The 24,985-nt window shown below is 48.1% G+C and overlaps 1 protein-coding gene across 3 annotated transcripts in view; it reads right to left on the bottom strand.

The window, feature by feature from the left end:
* Positions 1–18,080: 18,080 nt before the first annotated feature.
* LOC119456325 (nuclear hormone receptor HR96) overlaps positions 18,081–24,985 on the bottom strand; it is a 73,151-nt gene continuing 66,246 nt past the window's right edge. For 2 of the 3 annotated variants that reach the window (XM_037718031.2, XM_049660870.1), the window contains one exon: positions 18,081–19,307. In XM_037718031.2, the coding sequence (XP_037573959.1) occupies positions 18,180–19,307 (1,128 nt within the window). In that variant the 3' untranslated portion in view covers positions 18,081–18,179. Of the gene's footprint in view, positions 19,308–20,740; positions 20,841–24,985 lie in introns of all 3 variants that reach the window. The other variant, XM_049660869.1, reaches the window with a different exon arrangement.

Consider the following 24,985-nt stretch of genomic DNA (forward strand, 5'->3'; position numbering starts at 1 on the left):
GGCCTTTTCAAAGGTGTCAGATGGTAGTTAGTACCTGAAAGCTTGAGAGTATAGTATCTTCCAGACAGGGGTAATTGGAGATCGCTGGGAGAGGCCTTCGTGCTGCAGTGGACGATGATGATCCAGAAATAAGAAAACAGGAGTCCCTTATAGCTTACGCAAATAAACTAAAAACGTAAGTGGGGTCCTATTCTCCTACAGAACAGAGTAGGCGCTCGAAGCGCCGCATGAAGAGAGTCATTGGTTCTGGTTCGATAGTTTTGGTTTCATTGTTGTATTCATAGTTGTGGGGTACGGTAGTGCACCCACTTTCGCAAATTCACTACCTCACCTTTTCCCCCACTTTGCTCAAAGACAGAGGTAGCGCCACGTTTGAGAGTCTGGAAATGCAAGAATGTATGTTAACCTCAGAGCCAACCAGCGTTTTTTATTTTTCGCTCGCTAGGTGGCATCACATTAATATACACTCTGTAGCGTATTTCTATTTGCGCCCCCGTACAGCGCGGCGCCAGCGGTCGAGCGCTGTACGGGGGCTGAAATAGAAATACGCCACTCTGTACCATGGAGGAAGGAAACAAAACAGGGGCTCTATTCTGGACACGCATGGCGGCTGCACGGCCGCCATTATCCGCCATCTTGGCTGTCTCATTGGCTGTCCAGAGGTCACGTGTTTTGAAATTTGTGCCGGGAAACGGAAGTTTTGCAAAATGCTATTTTGCGTTTTCGTCAGAATGACGAAACGTGACGTGGAGCTGCAAATTTTATCGACTAATACTTTTGTGTGGTCCTTAGCACCTATATTGCGACTTTAGCGCTTTAAAAAGAAAGTGTACGGTAGCGTGCAGAAGCCCGTGGAATGCATCTGCAATTTCGCGAATATGTGGTGGCGTTTCAAGATAGCCGGCATGTCAGTTGTTGATTGGCTGAAAGAATATCCCGTGAGGAAGCGTCACAGGAAGGGCCGTTTCGTAAACGTCAATTTGACGTTGCGTGATGTTGCGCTGGGCTGCCATTGCACAGATTTTCCGCCATAATTTGTGGTGCGACGAGCCGCGCGAATTATGGTAATGAGCGGCCATATGCAGTGTCAGTCGAGAGGCATGCGTATCGCCGCATTTTCCCTGTCATTTGGGGCCATGAAAATCTTTTGTTCACAACGCGTGCTCATAGCATTTGCATCCCTCTCGGGTGGTGTTGGCATTTGTGTTTTGAACCATCATTTCTATTAAAAACACGTTTATTTGAAATAATATTGGTTGAAACTAGCAAACTTTCTGCGACATTTCGCACTTTTCACTATTGTGTTTGTGTTGTAATCAATATTAATGACTTTTCGCGTCATCAAAGGCTATGACAACGGTGACTTTTTAATTTACAAGAAGAAATGTACGCAAGACGGCGCCTTGAAGTTTCCTCTCGCGGTGCGAGTAAGCAGCGAAGTGCACAAGAGATGGCAGTGCCGGCGTTTGCGTCGCTCAAGCGGATACCTGTGGCGCGCGCAACGCTATCGATGATATTCGGCCGCTTCTCAGCCAGACGAGTCGGGCTGAGTCACTTTCGGATCACGAGATAGCGATAACGCGGCCTAGAGCGTGCGCTGATCATCACTGGCAGGTCGCGTATGTTGTCTCAAGGTAGAAAGCAAGCGCGTGGGCGCCAATATACGATGACTCATTCCGTTTCCCGAGGACACGCATCCTAGCTAATGAAGCAGACGACAGCCTGCGCGCATGCAGACGACGGAAGCGAGAAACGATTTCGATCGAATAATCGTACGCTTTGAGCTAGCTGCTTTATTTTTACTGGGGAGGAAAACTGTTTTGCTTTATCAACCACGCTATGTTCAATGCCTACATTAGTTTCTTAGGCGAAACGTCAAATTCGCGTCACGTTACGAAAGCAAATCGGGGCTATCGGCGCCATTTTGTAAGCGTCGCGCGTACGTCACGCTTCGAAGAAAATGGCGGAATGTCCAGAATAGCGGCTGAGGAGAGGCCCTGACGTCACTTTTTTGAAGCCGGAAGTGCAGCCATGTTGGTGTGCCACTTCTCTTTGCGCCTCCAATCAGGGGTTCTGCAGCTCGCCGGAGCAGATGGGCGCGAACTTTGAACTTGCATTGTTACGAGCCGCCGGAAGTGTGTGCTCCTGACGCGCATCAAAACAAAGCCTACAAAACTTCTGTAGCAGTTTTAGTGAAGCAGACGCGCTCCTGTGTTTTCCCGTGGCACGTTGAAGAAGACAACGAAGACCCACGCCGTGATTGCTTGAGTGTTTCTCTTGCTGGAGGACACACTCACAGACCCAAAACACAACTTTCAAGCTTACACAGCACACTCCAAAGTCAGCTTTTCTTCCGAACAAAAGGTGCTGCGGGAAAGACACCGGCGGAAAAATCTTATCTCACTTTTCAGAGACCGAGAGTACAGTGGCTAGAATACCGAGAGCAGCAGCGAAAGCTTCAGGAGCGCGGTTGTCATGGCAACGTTGACACTTGGGGTACACATCCCAGTGCTCCTTTGCGAAAAACATCACGTGACTTCCGCCACACCTTCTCCAATACGTTCATGCTGGCCAGGGCCTCTCCTGGGGTTTCCTTCCTCCATGCTCTGTACTGAAAAAGTAGCAGCTTTTGCTTTCGTTTCAGTAGAAAAGCAAGAAAATCAGTAGATTCAAGCGCTTTATCACTGAATCAGCAGAAAATTTAAAAAATCAGTAGATCTACTGATAAATCAGCAGCCGTGTCATCACTGCACGGTGCGTGCGCCAGTGGGATTTCAACGTCTGTGCACGCAGGAGATGGACGTGGGCGCAAGGTTCACACTTGCAGCTTATTCTGAAGACAAAGTTAATAAATAAATGAAACTATGTTGCATTTATTTATGAGAAATCTAAGTTAGCACGTGTTTCGACGGGGTAGGTGAGCCTTAGCTAGGCGACTGGCCACGGCCGTCTGGTGTTGAGCGATCGGGCAGTGACGAGACGCCCTCTCGACTCGTTCTTGACGCCTTTTACGCCCCCACCCCCCTCCCTTTCTTAAAATTATTTTCTGTTACGTCAGTCACTGTCGCACTCTTCAACATTCACCTGATTTTTGAACGGCGTGGCGGCGCCTAGCATTCCTATACTTGTTTCTGCGTGGACTTCAAAGCCATTCACTTACCTGCCCTCCCACCTGTTTGTTGTGGCGGTTTCTTAGCTTCCCTGGTCCAGCACACCCGTCCTTGACATATCTTGCCGTGCGCAAATCAGCGTTCTGTAGGTCGTTCGATCTTGTCGATGCTCAACACATTTAGCAAATGTAATGCTATCTATTCCGCAAGGCAGTTGCTAAACTTATGGTGGTGCAGTTTATTTTTCAATCAGCATGTCATCAGCACTGCATGGTTCCAGCTAGCAGGCTGACCTGATCGATTATTGTAAAAATTTTGCAAGTCTGAGAAAAAACTCGATCTCGGCATATTCTGCATTTCATAGCAGCACACACTGTGCGACTTATCGATTCACAAGTTCAAATAAAGTCAGCCTATAACTTGCGTTGACAAACGCGCTGACGATCTACAGGTGCATTGCAACAGTCGCCTTACTTCGACCTGCCACGCGGACTCCCCGCAGCTCTAACCGGCAACAGTTCACTGGTTCAAGAAAACGGACAGATCAAGTTTCTAACGTGACTTTTAGGAATCATGAGGTTAATGGGTGCACAGATGTGAACAGATTGCGCAATTTGAGAACACGTACAGAAAGAGCCTGAAACTTGACCGCGGAGCCGATGCGGAGCCGATTTTAAATTTCTTGTCAAATAAACACACACACAGGTTAGTGCGACTAACCGATTCCTTATTACGCACAATCGACCACTTACATACACAAAAAGGGTCAACAATCGTCGCCACCAAGACGATTAATCCAAATGATCGCACATGATACACAAGACCATAAATAAGGCATGGCCGAAGATGAAGTTGTTCGCGAGATAACGCAACCCTGGCTAAAACAAACAAACACAGAAAATATTATAAACAGAACAATGCGCATAGGCGGGTCCATCATTAATCACATGGGCAGCAGCGAAAAAATTCGCACAGCGAGTTTCACTTCACCTGTTCAACTGGTCGACTTGACAAGGGAATTTCAGGCTTCATTCTGGTACTTAATTCTGGGTACATAAAAGAGCTAGTTTTCGTGAACAGCCCAGAGTTGCCAGCATGGTGTTTTCTACACCGCTAACCTTGGGCGATGTTGCGGTCGGTATTTAATCTCGCCAATGCCTCCTTTACTAGTAAAGGAGGCATTGGTCTCGCGCGGCCCTCTGGACTGCCTGGAGCTGGATGTGGTAAGTGGTAGCTTCTTAGGAACTCCTCCCACTGTTCCTTTGTGGCAAGTTAGAGTTTCCTATGGCGATGGCGCTACTTTTTATATAGATGGGTTTTAAATCCAGTTCGCTCGCAGCGCCCTTGCACAATTTTTCCACACGCGGCGCCTCAGCGGGAGAGCACCGTTCGGCCCACTCGACCATTGTCTAGTACACTGTAGTGTGAATACCGGTGGCGCAAACTAGAGTGTAATAGAATACGGTCGAGTGGGACGAGCGGCTGGGGCGGCGCATGCTTCGCAGTGAGGCGCCCGATGTGGAAAAATAGTGTGGCGGCGCTGCGATCGAAGTGGATTAGGCCGCATCGAGGTCGCGCCGTTGGAAACTACTGGCGATACAGCTCGGGGGGATCATTCGTACTACTTCGTACGCTGATATTTGCGTTCAGACCGCTCAAATGGTGTTCATAATTGCATATGACATGTATTTATGCTTTAGGAATTCCTTGCTTTCTCTTTATTTTATTTTTTAATGCCGCTCGGTGATGCGCGTGCATTGCGGCCGCAGTGTCGGCTTTCATTCTACTACGAATCGGACGGTTCCCTTTGGAGAACAAATATTTTTCTCGTTGTTCAAGCAGCATGTATCTCTCATGTGTATTGTCGCGCATATAGTTTTCCATCAGTAGGTCTTGCGAAACGCAGACGGATAAACACATGTAGCCTTCCTGCTTGCCACTTCAAACAAGTATGCAGCATATCTCGCCCATCCCGCGCCTTGTACTCAGATTTACGGGAAGCATTGTTCTAGGTTAAAAAACGAGTAAACTGCAGCGCAACATTCCATTCAAGTTTCCGCCTTCCTCGCGTAACAGAATGCGGAGTATTTGGTACGGGGTCATTTATTGCGGTAAGACCTCGAGCGCCGAACACAGTTTTAGTTAGTCATTTTACATGCTCATCTTTGGCCGCATAAGCCGTACGTGGATATTTTTTCCCTGTCAGTACTTCAAAAAAAAAAAAAAAAAAAGAAGAAGGAAAGAAAGCTGGCGCGATAGACTAATTAGTGACTATATAGAGGATACGGCGTTGGGCTGCTAAACTCCATGGAACTCGCGGGTTCAATCCAGGTAGCGGAATTCGACGGAAACTAAATGGAAAAACACTCGTGCACTTCTCGTTAAAGAAGCCCAGGTGGTGAAAACTAAACCTCATAATCATATCGTGGTTTTGCCACGTAGACCCAAGAATTTATTTAAATTAGAAAAGAGAGAGAAAAGCATGTGGCTGCGTTCTTCGGCTTTTTTCAAGGGATCTCGAGAAATTATTCTCGAGTCTGATTTCCAAAAAAAAAAAAACAAAAAAAAAAACATGTTACGCTTATCCTATATTGCATTCATAAATGTAATGCCGTTCACAAATGTATGGCCGCTCAACTCAGCAGCTTGTGTATTATAAACGGCTGCTTTCAGTTATCCGGTGCACTATCATAACGACCATAATGAAACAATTAAAAGAACTGCATACCTCACATACACGTAGAGATATGTGCAGATCTGTTGCGTTCATTGAAGATAAGTGTAGTACCACATGGGGCACCCAGTTTTAATGGGTTGCAAACATGGTGAGACTGTCAAAAAAAAAAAAAAGTTTTCCTTGCCTAAATCAAGTTAGCAGATTTACAGGCTGCCCCCAGACGGGGGCCTTTATATTGAATGACAGCTAGGAACTTGTTAAGCGGGACGTATTAACAACCGTGCGTTAATTCTCTTAGGAACTGCGCCTCTGCGCAACAGCCACGACTACCCGCCAGCACAATCATTCGGAATAACAGTCCTCACTTGCATCGGTCACTCACCTTTGAGACTTCAATGGTGCTGTAATGCATTACATTCGAACAGAAACGACTATTCGGCGTCGTACAGTATATCAATAACACTTGCGTATTTATATATAAGATCGTTTTGCCTGCTACGAATATTATTTCTGCGAATGAGAGTTTTATGTGCAGTATGCATTAATAAGTGTTTGTTACTGCAAGCACGTGAGCGCTTATTCCGGTCGCGAGTTCTCACTTTTTCAATTAGTGCATTTAGAATATTTATTTTTGCCCTTGCACATATATCGTGAATATATAAGTCTATGTACCCTTTGATTTAATTGCCTAGAAATAAATCCGCCATTCTTCGCGCCACGCAGTTAATAAACCTGGTTTATTTCACTCTAATATTGTTTTCTTCGATCATTGTCCCTGATCAATATCTACCAACAAGAAGCGCGCGTAAAATGACACGATATAATAAAATGTTCTTACGTAGCTTCATGTTGCAGAGATATCAGTTACTTTAAAAAGACAGTGGTAAAAACAGCAGTTCACTTGGCTAAAACTACATTTGGTACCGGCCGTCAAGAGTCATGGGCGCACCAAAGTAACTAAAACATAAAAAAATGTACTGCACAGACGTTCTGCGAGAAAAACTGGGCGTCCGCCAGTGTCCACGTATACGACCGCGCGCTCGCTAGCAGCCGACGCGCTTGACAACGACAGCAAAAATTGAAAACGTCGCGTTGTATAATCGATGCCTCAAATATATATCTTTGGCAAAATGGTGTAAACATAATTTTGCAGTTGAAATAAAGCACTATTTTAAAAGCATACTATGTGCAATCGGCCTCGGCGCCCGCAGCGAAAGTACATTGAATATGCCGCGGAGCGCGTCCCCGTCCCAATCCAATTCGCTCGCAGCGCCCTCGCACAATTTTTCCACATGCGGCGCCTAAGCGGGAGAGCGCCGTTCGGCCCACTCGACCATTGTCAAGTACACTCTAGCGCAAACGTAACCCCCCAGCGCGCCGATGCCGCGGGGCGGCGCTGTTGACAGCGGCGCGGTGGGAAGGGACGAACGGCAGGGAGCACATCGTCACGTGTCAGTGGCGCAGGGCGGGTGGAGAACCAGCTAGCGCGAACTGGAGGACGACAATCGCAGGCGGGAGGCAAACGTGTAGAGCGAAGGGTCCTAGTGGTGGGGGACTCCAACGTAGCTAGGGTTAAGGAGGGCGTCCTTACAACAGTGAAGGCAGACGGGCGGGTGAGGGTGGAGGCCCAGTCAGGGAAGTGCATGGTTGACGCAATGGCAGAAGCTCAGAAGGTGGTATCGGACAACCTCGAGCATGAACATCTGGTCGTTATCCATGCTGGTCTCAACGATGTGCTGAAGGGAAGGAGCCAGAACCTAAACGGACAGTTAGAGGTTGGGTTGCGTAAACTCAGAGAAACCTCTGTGAAAGTGCATGTGACCATATGCACAATCCCACATGTCCGGGGCCAGGCTAGCGCGATGGAATGGAGGGTGCGTGAGGCTAACCGGGTCATTAGGGGTCTGAGCAGACCACTTGGGTACGGTGTAATGGAGGTAAACCGGGAAGTGTACGAGTCTGGCTCCCAGCCTTTTGCACAGGATGGCATTCACTACAGTGGTGCCACGGGCGGGAGCGTAGGTAGTAGGATAGGGCGCCAAGCTACGGCTTTTTTGGGGGGACCCAGAGCCCTAAGACCACCAGTGTAGACGAAGACGGACCCAGAGAGGCTCCAAGATTCAAGAAACGGAGAATCGGTAGAAGAAATAGACGTAAGCACCAGGGGCAAGGTCATTCTGACATAGGTTACATTAACATGCAAGGTGGCAGGAATAGGCTGAAGTGGGAGGAGATAGACGAGCAACTAAGGCAAGAAAAGCTGATGGTATACGGGTTTGTGGAGACACATCTTAGGGACATGGAGCAACCTCCCTGTAACCCTGACTATGCATGGGAATATTGCAATAGAACAGAGGGCAGCAGAAAAGGGGGTGGAATTGGTGCATTTATTCATAAAAGTATGAACTGGCAAAGGGTTAAACAGGAATGCAAGGAGCATTTATGGCTAAAAGGGAAAGTTGCAGGAGAGCAGACACTCCTTGGCTTTGTATACCTGTGGACAGGAGCAAATGCCAAAGAGGAAAACAAAAAAATGCTGGAATGCATATCAAGTGACATTAATGAGCTAGGAGAAGGGTGCGAGATTATTATACTAGGAGATATGAACGCACACATAGAAGACATGGACGGGTACACAGACTCAACAGGCAACATGATGCTGGATATGTGTGAAATGCATGACTTAGTTGTATGCAACAGTACTGAGAAGTGTGAAGGGCACATAACATGGGAGGTAGGGAGCCTGCAGTCGACGATAGATTATGCACTAATGTCACATAGGATGCACGATAGGCTAAATGTAATGAGCATAGATGAATATGGCTCCAGAAGCCTAGGTAGTGATCACAAACGTATTAAGGTGAGTTTTAGAAGGGAAATGAAAGTAGGTAGGAGGCAAGATGAACAACCAGGTGGGATATTTTACTCGGAAAAGCAGCTTGAAATAGCAACCCAGCAAATTGAGGAAGTAATTTCAGAGGATACAAAAACAGAATGGACATATGCAAATTTAACAGGACTGTTTGAGCTAGAGCTTACTAAGGTACGAGTCAGGACAAAAGGGAACAGAAGACGTAAACCCAAGAGCTGGTGGGATGAGGAGGTTAAGAAGGCCATAGAGAAACGCCAGGAAGCATCCAGGGAACACAGATATTCAAAGCAGAGGGGTGAACCAGAAGCTGATGTAGGCAGAAAATGGAACAACTTCTTAAGCTGTAGAAGGGAAGCATCCAATTTGATCAATGAGAAGATCAGAAGAAAGGGGAGCCAATGGTTGTCAGAAGTAAACAAAAAGGATAGAAAAGCAGCGAAGAAATTTTGGAAACATCTCAACTCCTTGAGTAATAAGACTAGCCTAGAGCAGAGGTTTATAGTTACAGCTCAAGGTGTTCGACTAGAGGGAGATGAGGCAATGGAACATATAAGAACAATGATGACAGAAAAATTTAAAGAACGAAACATAGCATGTGCTCAATCAGGTGAGGATGGACTAGTCAGTGCAGTGGCTCCACTGGCACAAAGCGAGTGGGAAAGGGCAGAGAAGAGGGTTCCTAGTAGCACGTCGACAGGCCCTGATGGCATCCCAATTATGTTGATAAAGACATTGGGCCCAAAATCTAAGAAAGCATTAAGAGAGGCAGTGAGCAAAATGATAATGGACGGTAAAGCCCCCGACGGGTGGAGACTGAGCAGGATGAGCATGATATATAAGGGAAAGGGGGACAAAGCCGACATAAACAACTACCGTCCCATAACAGTGACGTCAGTGGTTTACAGGGTGGTGATGCAGATTATAAAGGACAGACTGCAGGCATGGGTGGAGAGCGAGGAGGTGCTGGGGGAACTACAAAATGGGTTCCGAGAACAAAGAAGGTTAGAAGATAATCTGTTCTCATTGACACAGTGTATTGAAATAGCAGAAAAGGAACACAGGCCCCTATGGCTTGCCTTTCTGGATATCAAGGGAGCCTATGACAGTGTAATCCAAAAGGATTTGTGGGACATACTGGGCACTCTAGAGGTGGAAGATGGAGTAAGAAATCTTTTAAAAGATATCTATAAAAGTAACAGGGTGCTTATAAAATGGGAAAACAAGATATCTGGGCCTATAGAGATACAGCAGGGGCTTAGGCAGGGGTGCCCTCTGTCACCTCTGTTGTTCATGCTGTATTTACAAGGATTAGAGAAAAAATTAGAGAGGAGCGGACTTGGCTTCAACCTTTCCTATTTCAAGCAGGGAGAATGGATTAAACAGTCATTACCAGGACTGATATATGCGGATGACATTGTACTTATGGCTGACAGCAAGGAAGACTTGCAGAGATTAATGGACATCTGTGGTAAAGAGGGAGATAGCTTAGGTTTGAAGTTTAGTAAAGAAAAATCGGCAGTCATGACTTTTAATGATAATCAGGGCAGCGAGCATAGGATACAGGAGGTTACGCTGGAGGTGGTGGAAAAGTACAAATATCTTGGAGTGTGGATAAACAATGGGGCTGAGTACCTAACGGAACATGAAAAATATGTGACGGCTAAAGGTAGCAGAAATGCAGCTGTGATGAAAAATAGGGCACTGTGGAATTACAATAGGTACGAAGTGGTGAGAGGGATTTGGAAAGGGGTGATGGTCCCTAGTTTGACTTTTGGCAATGCGGTCCTGTGCATGAGATCAGAGGTTCGAGCAAGGTTGGAAGTTAAGCAGCGAGGGGTAGGTAGACTGGCTCTGGGAGCACACGGAAATACACCAAATCAGGGGGTACAGGGTGACATGGGATGGACGTCATTCGAGGGCAGGGAAGCCAGCAGCAAGATAGAATTTGAGGAGCGATTGAGAGAGATGGCAGAAAAGCGGTGGGCAAGGAGAGTTTTCAGTTATTTGTACATGAGGAATGTTGATACAAAATGGAGGAAGCTGACCAGAAAACTGTCAATCAAATATTTGGACTGCAGGAGGGGTGCAAACCAGGAAACAGCGGTTAAGAAAAAGGTTAAGGAAACAGAGAGGGGTCTGTGGAAAACAGGGATGCAGACGAAATCAGCACTGGGCACATACCGAACTTTCAAGCAAGAAATTGCCAAAGAAAATATCTACGATAATTCTAGGGGAAGCTCTTTGTTGTTTGAAGCCAGGACGGGAGTATTGCGGACTAAGATGTACCGAGTCAAGTACCAAGGTATAGACACGTTGTGCTGTGCGTGTGGAGAAGAAGAGGAAACGGCTGAACACCTCATACTTTTCTGTAAGGGGCTTAACCCTACAGTGCAAGGCAACGGGGCGGATTTTTTCAAAGCATTGGGGTTTAGGGACAGTGAAGGCAAAATAGACTTTAAGCGGGTAGAAATAACCAAACAGAGGTTATCTGATTGGTGGATAAAATTAAGGCAGGGGTGAAATTTCACCCACCACAAAGTACAAATTATGTTAATAGCCATGGCTAGGTGGCGTATGCCACCGCCCGATTTAAAGGGTTCAGCCTCATCCATCCATCCATCCATCCATCGGTCAGGAGGGTTAGGATAGGGCGCCAAGCTACGGCTTTTTTGGGGGCGACCCAGAGCCCTGAGGCCACCAGTGTAGATAAAGACGGACCCGGAGAGGCCCCAAGATTCATGAAACATAGAGTCTGTAGGAGAAGAAATAGACGTTGTGGAGATGGGTTTGCACAGGGCTTACCCAATGCCTCCTATACTAGATGCCTGCCGCGTCGCTCGTTTTCCCATTGGGGCGGCAGTTCCCTTAGTTATGCATGAATTCCGTGAGGCCGCGCTTGTTGCCTTTTGAACTTCCGGCGGCGGCGGCCGAATACTTCCGCCGGCGCATTGATCGCGCCTGCCGCCTCCGAGACGGTAAGAGATGCTATAGTATTCTCAGAGGCCGCAGCACGTGATCTAGGTTGCAGGCGTGCGCCACGGGAGCGACTAAATCCCCACCAGAACACACCAGTGTTGCCAGATCTCGTCTTGTGCGGTTCCCTAGATTTGCGAGGCGGAGATGTCCCTAGTGAAGTCACGCGACTGCGTGCGCGCTCGCCTTCTTATCGCCTCCACCTCCTCGTACGTGCGTGCGCCAGATTTCAACATGTGTGCACGCAGGAGATGAACGTGGGCGCAAGGTTTACACTTGCAGCTTATTCTGAAGAGAAATGAAACTATGTTGCATTTATTTATGAGAAATCTAAGTTAGCACGTGTAACGACAGGGTAGGTGAGCGTATGGGTGTTCTGTGGGTGAGCCTCAGCTAGGTGACTGGCCACGGCCGTCTGGTGTTGAGCGATCGGGCAGTGACGAGACGCTCTCTCGAATCGTTCTTGACGCCTTTTATACCCCCCCCCCCCCCCCCCATTCTTAAAATTATTTTCTGTTACGTTAGTCACTGTCGCACTCTTCAACATTCATCTGATTTTTGAACGGCGTGGCGGCGCCTAGCATTCCTATATTTTTTTTTTCTGCTTGGACTTCGAGGCCATTCACCTACCTGCCCTCCCACCCGTCCTTGACATATCTTGCTGTGCGTAAATCAGCGTTCTGTAGGTCGTTCGATCTTGTTGATGCTCAAAACATTTATCAAATGTAATGCTATCTATTCCGCAAGGCAGTTGCTAAGCTTATGGTGGTGCAGTTTATTTTGCAATCAGCATGTCATCAGCACTGCACGGTTCCAGCTAGCAGGCTGACCTGAACCGATTATTGTAAAAATTTTGCACGTCTGAGAAAACTCGATCTCGGTTCCGTTTGTGCCTTTGCATATTCTGCATCTCATAGCAGCACACACTGCGCGACTTATCGATTCACAAGTTCAAATAAAGTCAGCCTATAATCTGCGTTGACAAACGCGCTCACGATCTACAGGTGCATTGCAACAGTCGCCTTACTTTTTCGACCTGCCACGCGGACTTCCCGTAGCTCTAACCGGCAACAGCTTACTGGTTCAAGAAAACGGAAAGTTCGTGTTTCTAACGTGACTTTTTGGAATCATGAGGTTAGTGGGCGCACAGATGTGAACAGATTGCGCAATTTGAGAACATAGAAAGAGCCTGAAGCATTACGGCGGAGCGAACTAAATTTCTGGTCAAATAAACACACACACAGGTTAATGCGACCAACCGATTCCTTATCACGCACAATCGACCACTTGCATACACAAAAAGGGTCAACAATCGTCGCCACCAAGACGATTCGAATTCATCCAAATGATCGCACATGCCACACAAGACATAAGGCATCGCCGAAGATGAAGTCGTTGATTTAACAATCTACGCGTGAATTCATGTGAGCGCTCGCGAAATAACGCAATCCTGGCTAAAACAAACAAACGCAGAAAATATTATAAACAGAACAATGCGCATTGGCGGGTCCATCATTAATCATATGGGCAGCAGCGAAAAAATATGCACAGCGAGTTTCACTTCGCCTGTTCAACTGGTCGACTTGACTAGGGAATTTCGGCCTCCATTCTGGGTACATGAAAGAGCTAATTTTGGTGAGCAGCCCAGAGTTGCCAGCATGTTTTCTATACCGCTAACTTTGGGCGATGTTGTGGTCGGTATTTAGTCTCGCGCGTGCGCCACAAGCAGCGCTCGTTGCCGTTTCGCGGAGACGAAAAAAGGGAGAGGGCACGGAACCGGGTTTATCGGACGACACGGCAGGCATCTAGTAAAAGAGGCATTGGCTTACCCTACGAGCGACGGTCAGGAAAGGGCACGACGCTCTTCCACTCCGCAAGTTTGTATGGGTGTTCTGTGACTCCGCAACGCACAAAGGCGCTACGGCAGGGTTTGTCGACTCTCCGACACGGCGCAGGGAAGGCTCCGGAGTCAGATCGTCAACAAACACGGGTTTATTCACCCAAGATACAGCACAGTGCGACAGTCACGGCGCTTACGGGCCAAGGCTCACCGCAAGACCGATCAAGTACGCGCGCCCGCTGCGCTAGGGCTAACCGGGTAGCGGTCCGCCAAGCGCGAGAACGAGGAGTCGCGAGAACAAAGGTCTCATGTAACCACCTCGTTGCGGGCCTGAGAGGATCTGCCGCGGCGAGAAAGTGCTCAGCGGACGAGAGCTCGGGTGGAGAGGGTGCCCGGGGGCCGCCGCGCGGGAGGCCAATCAGGGCGCGTCCCAGTGACGTGTTCTCGCGGGGCAAGTCCAATCCCCGGGGGGGGGGGGGGGGGAGAAGCACGAGAAGCACGGTTTGCGCGGGAAAGTAGGTCCGGCGCGCTAGCCGTGTCCGCCATGTTGCCGTTACGGCGGCGATTCCTGGGGACCGAGGTAAGCGCCACACGCGAGCTGGGGGACGAGGCGCGGAAAGGCACCTCGATCCCCACATTCCCCCCTCCTAAAGACCGAGGCCAGCCTCCAAAGTGGCTGACCGAGGCCAAGTGGCAAGGTTGACTCAGCCAAAGAGGGCTAAGCCAACGGGGCAAAGTCCAAGAGGGTGTCGTCGTCTTCCTCAGGACCAGGGCAGGGAGAAGGGGCCCCAGCAGTCCGAAAAGGCGAAGACGTCGCTTCGCTTGACACAATGCCAGGGGTTTGCCTTGGCGACCAAAGTTCCGCACACTGGAAGGACCCACTGCCAGGAGGAAGAGTCGGCAGCCCAGGAAGGACGGTGCGGGGCAGCACCATGGTTCAGCCAGCAACACTCGAGGTCCGCCGAACAGGAGCAGCCAGGAACGCGCGAGGCGTGGCTGCCATTTTGGCGCAGCAGCCACCACGGAGGTCACAGGGCCCTCCGGATTGCGCGCTAGCGGGAACAGCAGGCCGGGATGACCGGCAGCCAGGTCAGCAGCGGAAGCCGGAGTGACCTTCCTCGGCCAGGGGTCAGCGCTTGATTGGGCGGACCAGCCGCAGTTAGCGGCAGCCTAGGCAGCAGGAGGCAAGGCTGGCACGCGTTTGTGGCCCCCAAAGGCAGGAGTAAGTCGTGGCGGAAGGACCAGGAGCAGCTGGCTTCGTGGTCAGCAACAGGCTGGCATGGTAGGACCAGGGACAGCTGGCTTGATGGACAGGAATAGTGGTGGCACAGTGAAGCCAGGAACAGGGAGAAGACTTGACGACACAAGGGAAAGGACAGGAAAGCCCCCCGGCATAGCCGGCGTGCCAAGGAAGTTGCCCGCCTGGCTGACTGCCCAAGAAGGGGCGTTTGCCAGGATGAGGCTTGGGCAACACATAAGAGGGTATACTAGGCCGCATGGGCCTGCCACCACTTCGATGTGCGCCCTCGGACCGTAGCTACATTTCTCAATTCATCGGCATGGTAGGGAATGAAGTCCAGGGCCGGTATTTTGTAGCGATGCCTTTAAAGTAATGCCTTTTCGCGCTTATCGCGCTTTGTTTGTGGTCAGAGCGACGGTCCGCTCGCGTTATCAACGTTGATATCGTGAGCGGACCGTCGCTCTGACCACTGACAAAGCGCGATAAGCGCGAAAAGGCATTATTACTTTAAAGGCATCGCTACAAAATAGCGGCCCAGCTACCTGCTAGTGGGAGAAAGTCTGCCTAGGTGCGTTTCCGCAGGTTGTACCGGTGGCGTGGCGTGGGGCCAGCCGTGTCACGGTTTGCCTGCGATTCGTTGACCGCCTCCTCCTCTCCCCAGTCGTTGCTACGGGCAACGAAAGGTTTAAGGTCCGAGACGTGAACTGGACCGCCGACTGGTCTCCCTTGGGAGTCAGCCAGCTTGTATACCAGAGGGGACATTTTGGTCTCCACTCGGTACGGGCCCAACCATTTGGCCGACAGGGAGGCAGAGATGCCTTTGGCGGCGTCACTCAAGACATGGTCGCGTCTGAGGACGAGATCGCCGACACCATAGTGCACGTCCCTATGTGACCGGTCGTACTGGGCTTTTTGTCCAGCTCGTGCTTTTACCAGGTTGGAACGGGCCAGGTCAAGGGCCGCGTCCATCTGTGAGCGCAGTTCCGCCGCGTAGCCGGAGAGGCCGGCTTTCGTGGCGCACGCCCTGCTGCCGGTCCGCAGAACGCGGTCCATAGGGTTTGGCAGCTCTCTCCCGAAGTTGAGAAAAGCGGGCGTGTACCCAGTCGAATGGTTCACCGTGGACCGCAAGGAGAAGCCTATCTCGTTAAGACAGACATCCCAATCCCTGTGTTGCTGGGCTGTTGTGTCTGGCGGTCCTTCGGGACAAAGGAGGCCTCATCGACAGGCGTGAACATATTAAAGGCACTTAACGCTTGTCGTTTCTCGCAGCCGGGAAGTGTCACCGTCAGTCACCTGGGACTGATGGATGAGCAATTAGTCCCCAGACTGCAATGGGTCCTCGGCCTCGTGCGTAGCTGAAACGGCAACGTCGCCCTTCGTGTGTTTCCGTGAATTACCAGCGCCGCCCGAACTATGACGAGGCCCGCCGCCGACTGTGACGCGCCAACCTGGAGCCCTTTCGAGTCAACAGCCACCGCCCTGCCTGGAAATGGTGGCTTCCGCGAACTGACCGCTACGGAGAGGCGACTCTTGAAAAGGGCCAGCGTCTAGCAATCCCGTGGGAGCCACATCAACGTTCGGTTCCCAAGGTGTCAACCGCTGCCTGTGTTCGGGGGCGACCAGGCAAGATTGGAGGCGGAGCCCGACGGGAAACGATGGCACATCATGTTCGGGATATGGCGACCTGGTCCAAGATGGTGATTGGCTAAAAGAACTAAAGTGTATTCCCTTGTCGAGTGAAAGAGGGAAACGAAAGGGATAAAACAGCGGGACTGGAGTGTTGTGACGACGCTCGACCATGTAGAACGCTCGGAGATGTAAACGCTACAACATGCAATGATGTTCGCATGTAGACGGCTCCAATATCATGGAGCCCTTCTTGTAAAATAATGTACATTTTGTATATAAAACAGTTTTCTGATCTCTCTGGATAACTCCTCCTCTCGGCACCTGGCACGGCACCACCCATGGAACCTTCGTGGCTGCTCGGACTTCGGCTTGCGCAACAGGGCAAAGGCCGCGAGCAAGGGCTTGAGGTTCCGGTTAATCCGCTCTGTCGGGTTTGCCTGTGGGTGATACGTGGTTGTCTTGCGGTGCTTAATGCCAAAGGTGGCACAAGCATTCACAAACACCTTGGCCGTGAAGTAGGACGCGTTGTCCGTTATCAGCTCCGCCAGAAAGCCGAAGCGGATATAAAGACCTCGGTCAACTTGTCCCAGATTGCATGTGCCGTTAACTTCCGAAGGGGAAAAAGTTCAACCCATTTCGTGAAGTGATCTGTGACAGCCAGGAGAAAAACGTAGCCTCGCCGACTTCTGGGAAAAGGTCCCAAAATTTCACAGGCCGCGACTTGCCAGGGTAGCTGGCTGTCGATTGGCTGCATGAGCCCGGGGGGTTCGCCCGCGCGAGGCTTCACTCATTGGCACACGGGGCATGAGCGGGCGCAGTGAAGAGCATCACGCTTCATGCCTGGCCAGGTAGCGGAGCGGCACAACTTTTGGAAAGTCTTAAAGCCACTCGCATGTCTGGCCACCCAGGAGTCGTGGAAATAGCTCAGGGTGGCTTTCCTTAGACTGCGGGGTATCACCACCTTGAAAGACTCCTGGGGAGTCTCTTCAGATGGGATATAGCGCAGGAGAGCTTTATCAGCGTCAAGCAGATACGTATCCAACATGCCCGCAGCAATACCAGCTGTCCGGGTACGCCCGGCGGCTTTGCCGCCCCGCTCCTCTCGGGAGCTCGGCTCTGAGCTGGGGGACGAGGCGCGGGAAGGCACCTCGATCCCCACAACGTAAGCACCAGTGGCAAGGTTATTCGGACATAGGGTATATTAACATGCAAGGTGGCAGGAATAGGCTGAAGTGGGAGGAGATAGACGAGCAACTAAGGCAGGAAAAGCTGATGGTATACGGGTTTGTGGAGACACATCTTAGGGACATAGAGCAACCACCCTGAAATCCTGACTATGCATGAGAATATTGCAATAGAACAGAGGGCAGCAGAAAAGGGGGTGGAATTGGGGCATTCATTCATAAAAGTATGAATTGGCAAAGGGTCAAAGAGGAATGCAAGGAGCATTTATGGCTTAAAGGGAAAGTGGCAGGAGAGCAGACTCTCCTTTGCTTTGTATACCTGTGAACAGGAGCAAATGCCAAAGAGAAAAAAAAAAATGCTCGAATGCATATCAAGTGACATTAATGAGCTAGGAGGAGGGTGCGAGATTATTATACTAAGAGACATGGACGGGTACACTGCAGCCACGACCAGAAGTCTTACATTGGTCACCGTTTGCTTCCAATCATATCTCGTACGCAAGAATCACTGCAGAATTCCTGTGGCCTATTTCTTAACTTGCACAGTAAGAGCAATAAGTGCAGAATGTATTTAATTCCACAATGTGACAGCTTTGCTGCCCAGTATTTGAATATCACGATGACAGAACTTAGCGCAACTTCAATAACGGCCTCCTATTTCAGGTCAAAAATCTCTATAAGCAACGGCTCAACTTCATGGGGGTTCAGGTCCACCAGTATGCTGACTTGGTTCTCATTAAGCGTGCGCATATCTTCGAGGTTGCGGATGAGCTGCAGGAAGACCGAGCGGCTCTCGCAGCCCGAGTAGCGGGTGTCCAGGTATCGCCGCAGCAGGTAGAGGTAGGTGTCCTGTTCAAACATGACCACGTCCCGGTGCACCAGGTTGGGCCGCTCAGGTGTGAACAGTGTGATGGCACTGAGCAGCAGCATTATGTTTTCATCTAGCCTCCACTCAGGTCGGAATGCATTGATAAAGCGCTTGTGCTCCTCATAAACATTGCCCCGTGCCTCTTTGAGGATATCCACGCGAATAGACATGAGCCGCGGATCAGGTCCCTTCCAGCAGTCGCGCTCAGCGTCGTACGACATCACGGAGCGCAGCAGCATGAGCTCGGTGCTGCCGCCCTTCAGCAGTGCCACCTGGTCTTCTTGGCAGAGGCTCTTGAAGGCGGCAATGCGCTTGGACATCTTTATCAGGCGCCGGATGGCATGGTCGGTCATGTTGATCACGTCCACCAGGCTGGGCTCAGGATCACAGGCCAGCGGCACCTTGAGCACCTGGTTGGCCGTGGCCAGCTCCTGGATGCGGTGTGTTTCAGCCTCGGTCAGTACATCTGACCCTGGCACTCGATAGAACTGGCTACGGATGGCCCGGTCATGCACCACCTGCGATGAGCCACACTGGTCACGCCATGGCAGCTGTGATGAGTCAGAACTGCTGGATTCCAAGTCTGAGCAGCACGAGTCAGGCCGGTCTGCCTTGGGCTGCTGGCCACTTGATGGCCCTGCATTGCTTGCCAGCTCAAGCTCAGATGTATAGCGCGCTACCTTGATTGGGCTCTCATCATCATCCTCAGAGAGCTGTGCTCTTTGCCGTGGATGCAATGCACGCTTAAGGCGGTTCTCTTCGATTTTGGCACGCTTCTCACGCTTCTCGGCTTCACTCAGGATACATTCTTTCTTCATGCCAATGGCAAAGCATTTCTGCAGGCGGCACCGCTGGCAGAAACGTCGTGTTCGTGTGTTCACCTCGCAGTCATCTTTGAAGAGGCAGCGAAATTCCTGGGTAAAGATAAAAAAAGCGCTGACATCGAAAATTCCAGAGCTTTGCAAAAACTTTCTGTTATATAAAGCAATTCATATCCAGAAACACTATACATTTCCAGCCTTTGATTAGAGAAGTACTACTGCACATACACAATTTTTCCTCACTCCCATCATGACACATGACTTTGCCAAGTTTAGTTTAATCTTTACTCTCACAACCGGACAAACTTTATTCATCCATGTCTGTCCCCACAGGATCAGCAAGCTTACTAAAATGCAAACAAAGCAACCATATTGCTACCAGTGTGTTGTGGCACTGAACAAGTCCCTGCAAATCTTTTATGCAAAGCATGGAATGTGTTGAGTATTAAGGGGCATCTCATGAATCTCTTGTAGCAAAATGTTTTTTAATGTACCTACATCAAAAGAGCTATTGGCAATGAAATGCTGCCCCCACCGTAGTGCTCTCACCTACTTTTCATTGTCCAAGATGCCCTCGCAATTTTGCCATTCTACCCACATGAAATAATGGCTGCCATGCTCTGCCTGTCGCTGCACAGCTGCACAGGCAGATGGCTGCACTGCGTGTGTGTATTGGTATGGCCTTAAGGTTATGTTGCATGATCCTTCATTTCACTGCCCTATCACAGATGTCTTAAGGAATCTAGTCAATGGCTATTGTTTAAAAGTGTGCAACAAGTGGCAGGAAGTTGAAGGAGAGAGCTTTTGAACAGAACTCCAGGCTGTGAGAATAATATTAGACTCAGGTGTTCATGACAGTGACTAAGCAGGTTTATTTACCATGTTCAAACAGTGTTGCAGGGCCCCTTTAACCTCTTAACAGCTAACACTTTCTACCAAAAACAGTGCCAAACGATCCTAGAGTTTTAGGCATTTAAACTAGGCTTCCTCTGTAGCAGAACCTGCACTGCCACCCAATGGTAGCTACATGCTCAGTTTTTTAAAAATTCTGCTAACAGCTCCAAAATGTACTTGTGACAGGTTCGTTAAAAGTAAAACAAGCTGTTTTGGCCAGAAAGGAAAGGCCTTTTCAAATGGCTACAGTGACTTGCGTAGCTAGAGCCATTGTGAACTTCATGCATGTGACGCTGCACCACAGTTAATGAGTCTAATATTCACAGCTGCAACATGAAATGCTAGCTACATCGATTGCTACATCCAGCTTCATGTCAAGTGCACCCAACTTTTCACTTAATATCAGAAGCTTGAGGAGAGTCTCAACTTCAAATTTATTTCATTACCTTTGAAACAGTTTTCTCTGACATGCATGTGTCAGCTTTGAAATATTGTAGTATGATTTATGACTTACATTGTTTATATATCTGCAAAAAATTATGTCTTTAGTTTATATCTCTCATATGCAATAGGTTGTGTATGCATTCCAGTTCTTTACATTTCTTGTATAAATTTGATGCATGTTGACTTACCGCGTCATCTTGTTTACATGCTTGTAACATTCATTGTGAAGTGCTTGAGCACAATGCCAACTGTTTTATGTCAGGCTCCTGCCTTTTGTCTTGGTGCCCTCTTTTTATTGAAAAGGAATAAACTTTCACTTTAACATTACTCATCAAAAATACAAACTAAGGGGTAAAGAAGTAAAACCTTCCTAGTACAGACAACAGACACAACAAAAGCATTTCAATTCCAATCAAAAGCTGTGTACATGTAGTAAAGTAATGGCTATAATGAATCACCACCATATATTATGCAGACATTTTGTGTAATGATGTTGTTCCTTCACCAGAGTACACCATTCAACAAACTATAAAAACTAGTGAGAACCAGAGATATGCGACAATGCATGAAGTGCAACAGCCTTTACAAGCATCCACTTGAATTCTGTGTGTCTTGAAGTTGCCACCTGGATGACGAGACCAGCTGGCGTCCCACATGCCTGACTGACATCTCGTGTCATAGCATGGTGTGTGTCCAACACACACTGGGATGCCCATTAACTCTGGTCCTGATGCTGTGTTTTTCAGCTTGTGTTGCACACACCTTATTCAAGTCCACAATGGCATGTTGCACTGGTACCAGCCCTGAGGCAAACGCATCAGTATACTTCCACCCATGTGGCCACTTGTACAGATTTTCGCCATGGTCCCACAACAGGAAATTTATGTAAATTTGCTTGGTCCACAGGTAGTGTGCAGTGGTGTGATTGCACATGTTATCCCTGCTACCAAATGGCGTGAACAACTACCTGAGTAAACATAATGGCCCACTTGTACAGGTTTCCATCATGGTAACAACCACGAGGAAGGAAATCACTTTGTCAATGTGCAGCGGAATACTTAGGGCGTTTTTTATGCAAGTCTAAAGCCAACACATTCATGATAGCTAAAGTTGGGAGTTGTTCCATGATTAGCCGCTAAATAAGATTCAAGCAATGCTAGCACCAAACTCAAATCACCCTGTCTGTAATCTCACTCTATCCAGAATGGCCTGTCACTGTGAGAACAATGGCCTATACTGTTCACTAGCTGGCATGCACTCATGATGTACCCTACCGATGCATCATGTACCCGAGTAAATTGTGCTAATAGTCATTATTGCGAATACAATACACAAAATTGTCCTCGCTCTTACTTTCTCCTATTCTAACCCTTTTTACTGCTAGCAGAATTCTCTTCCTTTCTTAATTCATAATACAAACAATCACAAATAGTAGTTTTTTTGCACAATTGGATGAGAGATGATGCTGGCATGTATGTGTGGTCTTTTCTCATGCAGCTGAAAAGCAATTTTCCAGGTGGGGGGCCTATCCCCCGGAACAGTAAGGGGGGGGGGGGGGGTGACACCTATGCTTCTGACTACTGTTAGAAGGGGAAAATAATATATGTATATTTATACATTTCACAAAATCAGAATGTTAACAATGATGCAATTGCAGCTTTTTGCTAGAATCTACAATGCAGCTTATTTTTATGCACAATGACAGTACATGTACTTCTTTTGCCAATAATGGGATGTAAAACTGCATTCTATCGGGTCTTTGAGGTGTTGCAAATAAATAAATAAATAAATAGATATGCTACAAAATGAAGCTCTCTTTAAAAAAAAATAGGAGTAGGAACGCCTAAGTGGTAAAATTATTTTATTGCGATAGCAATTATATGGACACTTCAACCGGATTTCTGCCGTCGTCGTCGCCGTCGCCGTGAGGTTCCCTATAGATAAAATCTTCGCCGCGCGCCGTATGCCCGAGCGGAAGCGTGCGGGGACGCGCGCTATCACGGAGAGCGAACGCACTCAATCTCCCACGCGCAAGCAAGGAAGCAGGAAGCCAGCGCCGGCTCTGACCTTTATGCGCCGTGCATTCGCCGCTCAGTTTCCGTTGAAGCGATAGACCGCACGTACCTTCGCCCGCTGCGGCGTATGCTTGCTGCCAGCATTTTGACAGTCGTTGTCTGCTGTCATTCAGTGTGATCTCTTCGTGTTTGTGCGCGCTCACACCACGCTTGTTCATTCAGTTCGTAATAGTCGGGCCACATTTTCCAACGCACGCTACACATGCAATGCTGCCCGGATCGGCAGTGCAGCGCTACAGGTGTGTCCCTTCGCACGCGCTGCCCACGGGAAGCGCTTCTCATCAACACCACCGTTTCACACGCGCCTTCTCGTGGTCATCGAGTCTCTCTTCATGTCGGTCTACTTACGCCGCAGCACACCTGATTACTTAATCAGCTCATGTTTACTACAATTCATATTGCTACCAAAGCCGCTCACCTTACTTCGTATGACATTGCTGTGTTGCTATCGCATTCATTGCTTCGCCCTTAGGGCGAAACTGTGACATTTTTTATGTACTAGCTGGAAATGTTCCAACCTACTACGAACACTGAAATGCTGTCTCAAACAGGCACACATCATGCTTGTCACTTCCTCACAATAACATCTTGCTGTTCCCGTTTCCGTCCAGCTGCATACCTTTCTCATGTGTTTTGATAGAGCCAAGAAGGAATGAACAACTCATTTGTACAGCTTGACAACTCAACTCCAGCAGCTTGAAATAGAGCAAAAATTGCTGCACCACTCTGCTTTGCTCTCAAAGCTTGGAAAATGTGCCATACATCATACACAAGTGTCCCCACATATACACTGGCTCTCCCGGTGTATATGTGAAAGAATAAAAAAATAATGGAAGGCTTTATGTGAACAACAATAGCTGTATGCTGATGAGCATTGAATGAATGAATGAATGGTTTTTTATTTCTTTTCACATTGAAAAAGAGGAGACAGGACTAAAAGCTGAGGTACAGCTTGAGGAGGGTCCCGCCCCCTTATACGTTTGACAGCAGAGCACTGCAGAAACATTACGAAAAATGCAACACTTGCAACAAAGTAATATTGGAAACAAAATGCACTTTCAACAAAAGAAAATCTAGTATAAAATTACACAAAGACATATATACTTATATACACATAGAATTTCGCATTTATACCTATATACACGCATGCAGATACAGACCATATGCACAAGCAATGCACACAGATCTATATACACGTATGTACAGGTGTGCTATCACGCACTCATGACTGCAATATGTAAACAAAACTTTTATGACATACTAGTCTATTTGGCATAACTGACTGAATAGTCTTATTTCGTTATTGGAATTGCATAAAGGATCAAAGTCTTCCTGTGCGAGTTGATTAAGTAGAATGGGTACTGTATGTGTTAATGATTGTTTATCGTAATTGGTCCGAGGTGTGCGGACGTGCCATTCCTCTTTATGCCTAGTATCACGGATGCTACGGTTTGCTTTTAAATCGGCCAGAGAAAACACAATAGATCATCTGCTATAGATAGATCATCTGCAATAGATCATCTGCAATAGACTTCAAATATGACCTGTAGCTCAAAATGAAACGATAGTTGTATAAAAAGAATACAGGCAAGATTTCAAACTTTGAGAACAGATTTGGCGTAGAAAATAAACGAGGGACATTGGCATTGTATCGCACTGCTCTTTTCTGGAGCAAATGCAATTTCATAAGGTTTACCTTGTTAGTAGTGCCCCAAACGAGGTTACAGTATTGCAGAACTGACAATACTAAAGTATTATAAAGTAAAATTTTAATTTTAACAGGAAGAAAGAATTTCAATCGACCTATTGTGCCTACAGCAGATGATAGCTTTTTACTTACATGTTCTACGTGATCATTCCAACTTAAATCTTTAGCGAATGTTACCGCTAAGACAGAGACCGTGTTAACAATTTCTAATTGATCCGTACCTATTTTCATGTTTATTGAACTTCGTAATTTTTTGCCTCTTTGCATATAGACAACAACTTTTGTCTTGCTGGCATTTATTCGCAGACAGTTTGCATCAGCCCAATCTTTAAATTCTCTTAACGCTCTGTTCCCCTGAAGCTGTAGTTCAGTTTCTGACATAGCAGTAATAAACATTGGTGTATCATCAGCATAAGAAATAAATTTTGCCCGTACTGAACTTGCTGGCATATCATTTACAAACATTATGAACAGGAGTGGTCCAAGGATGCTTCCCTGCGGAACTCCAACTCTTGCAGCCCGAAGACTGGACTTCTCCCTTTCCAACTCGACATATTGTGCTCGATGCGATAAATAAGATTCAAAGAGCTCCAAGGCGATACCATGGATACCATAAGCTAGCAGCTTAGCGAGTAAAATTTTATGATTTA

This window comes from Dermacentor silvarum, chromosome 1 (assembly GCF_013339745.2).
Source record: "Dermacentor silvarum isolate Dsil-2018 chromosome 1, BIME_Dsil_1.4, whole genome shotgun sequence".
Taxonomy (NCBI): Eukaryota; Metazoa; Arthropoda; class Arachnida; order Ixodida; family Ixodidae; genus Dermacentor; species Dermacentor silvarum.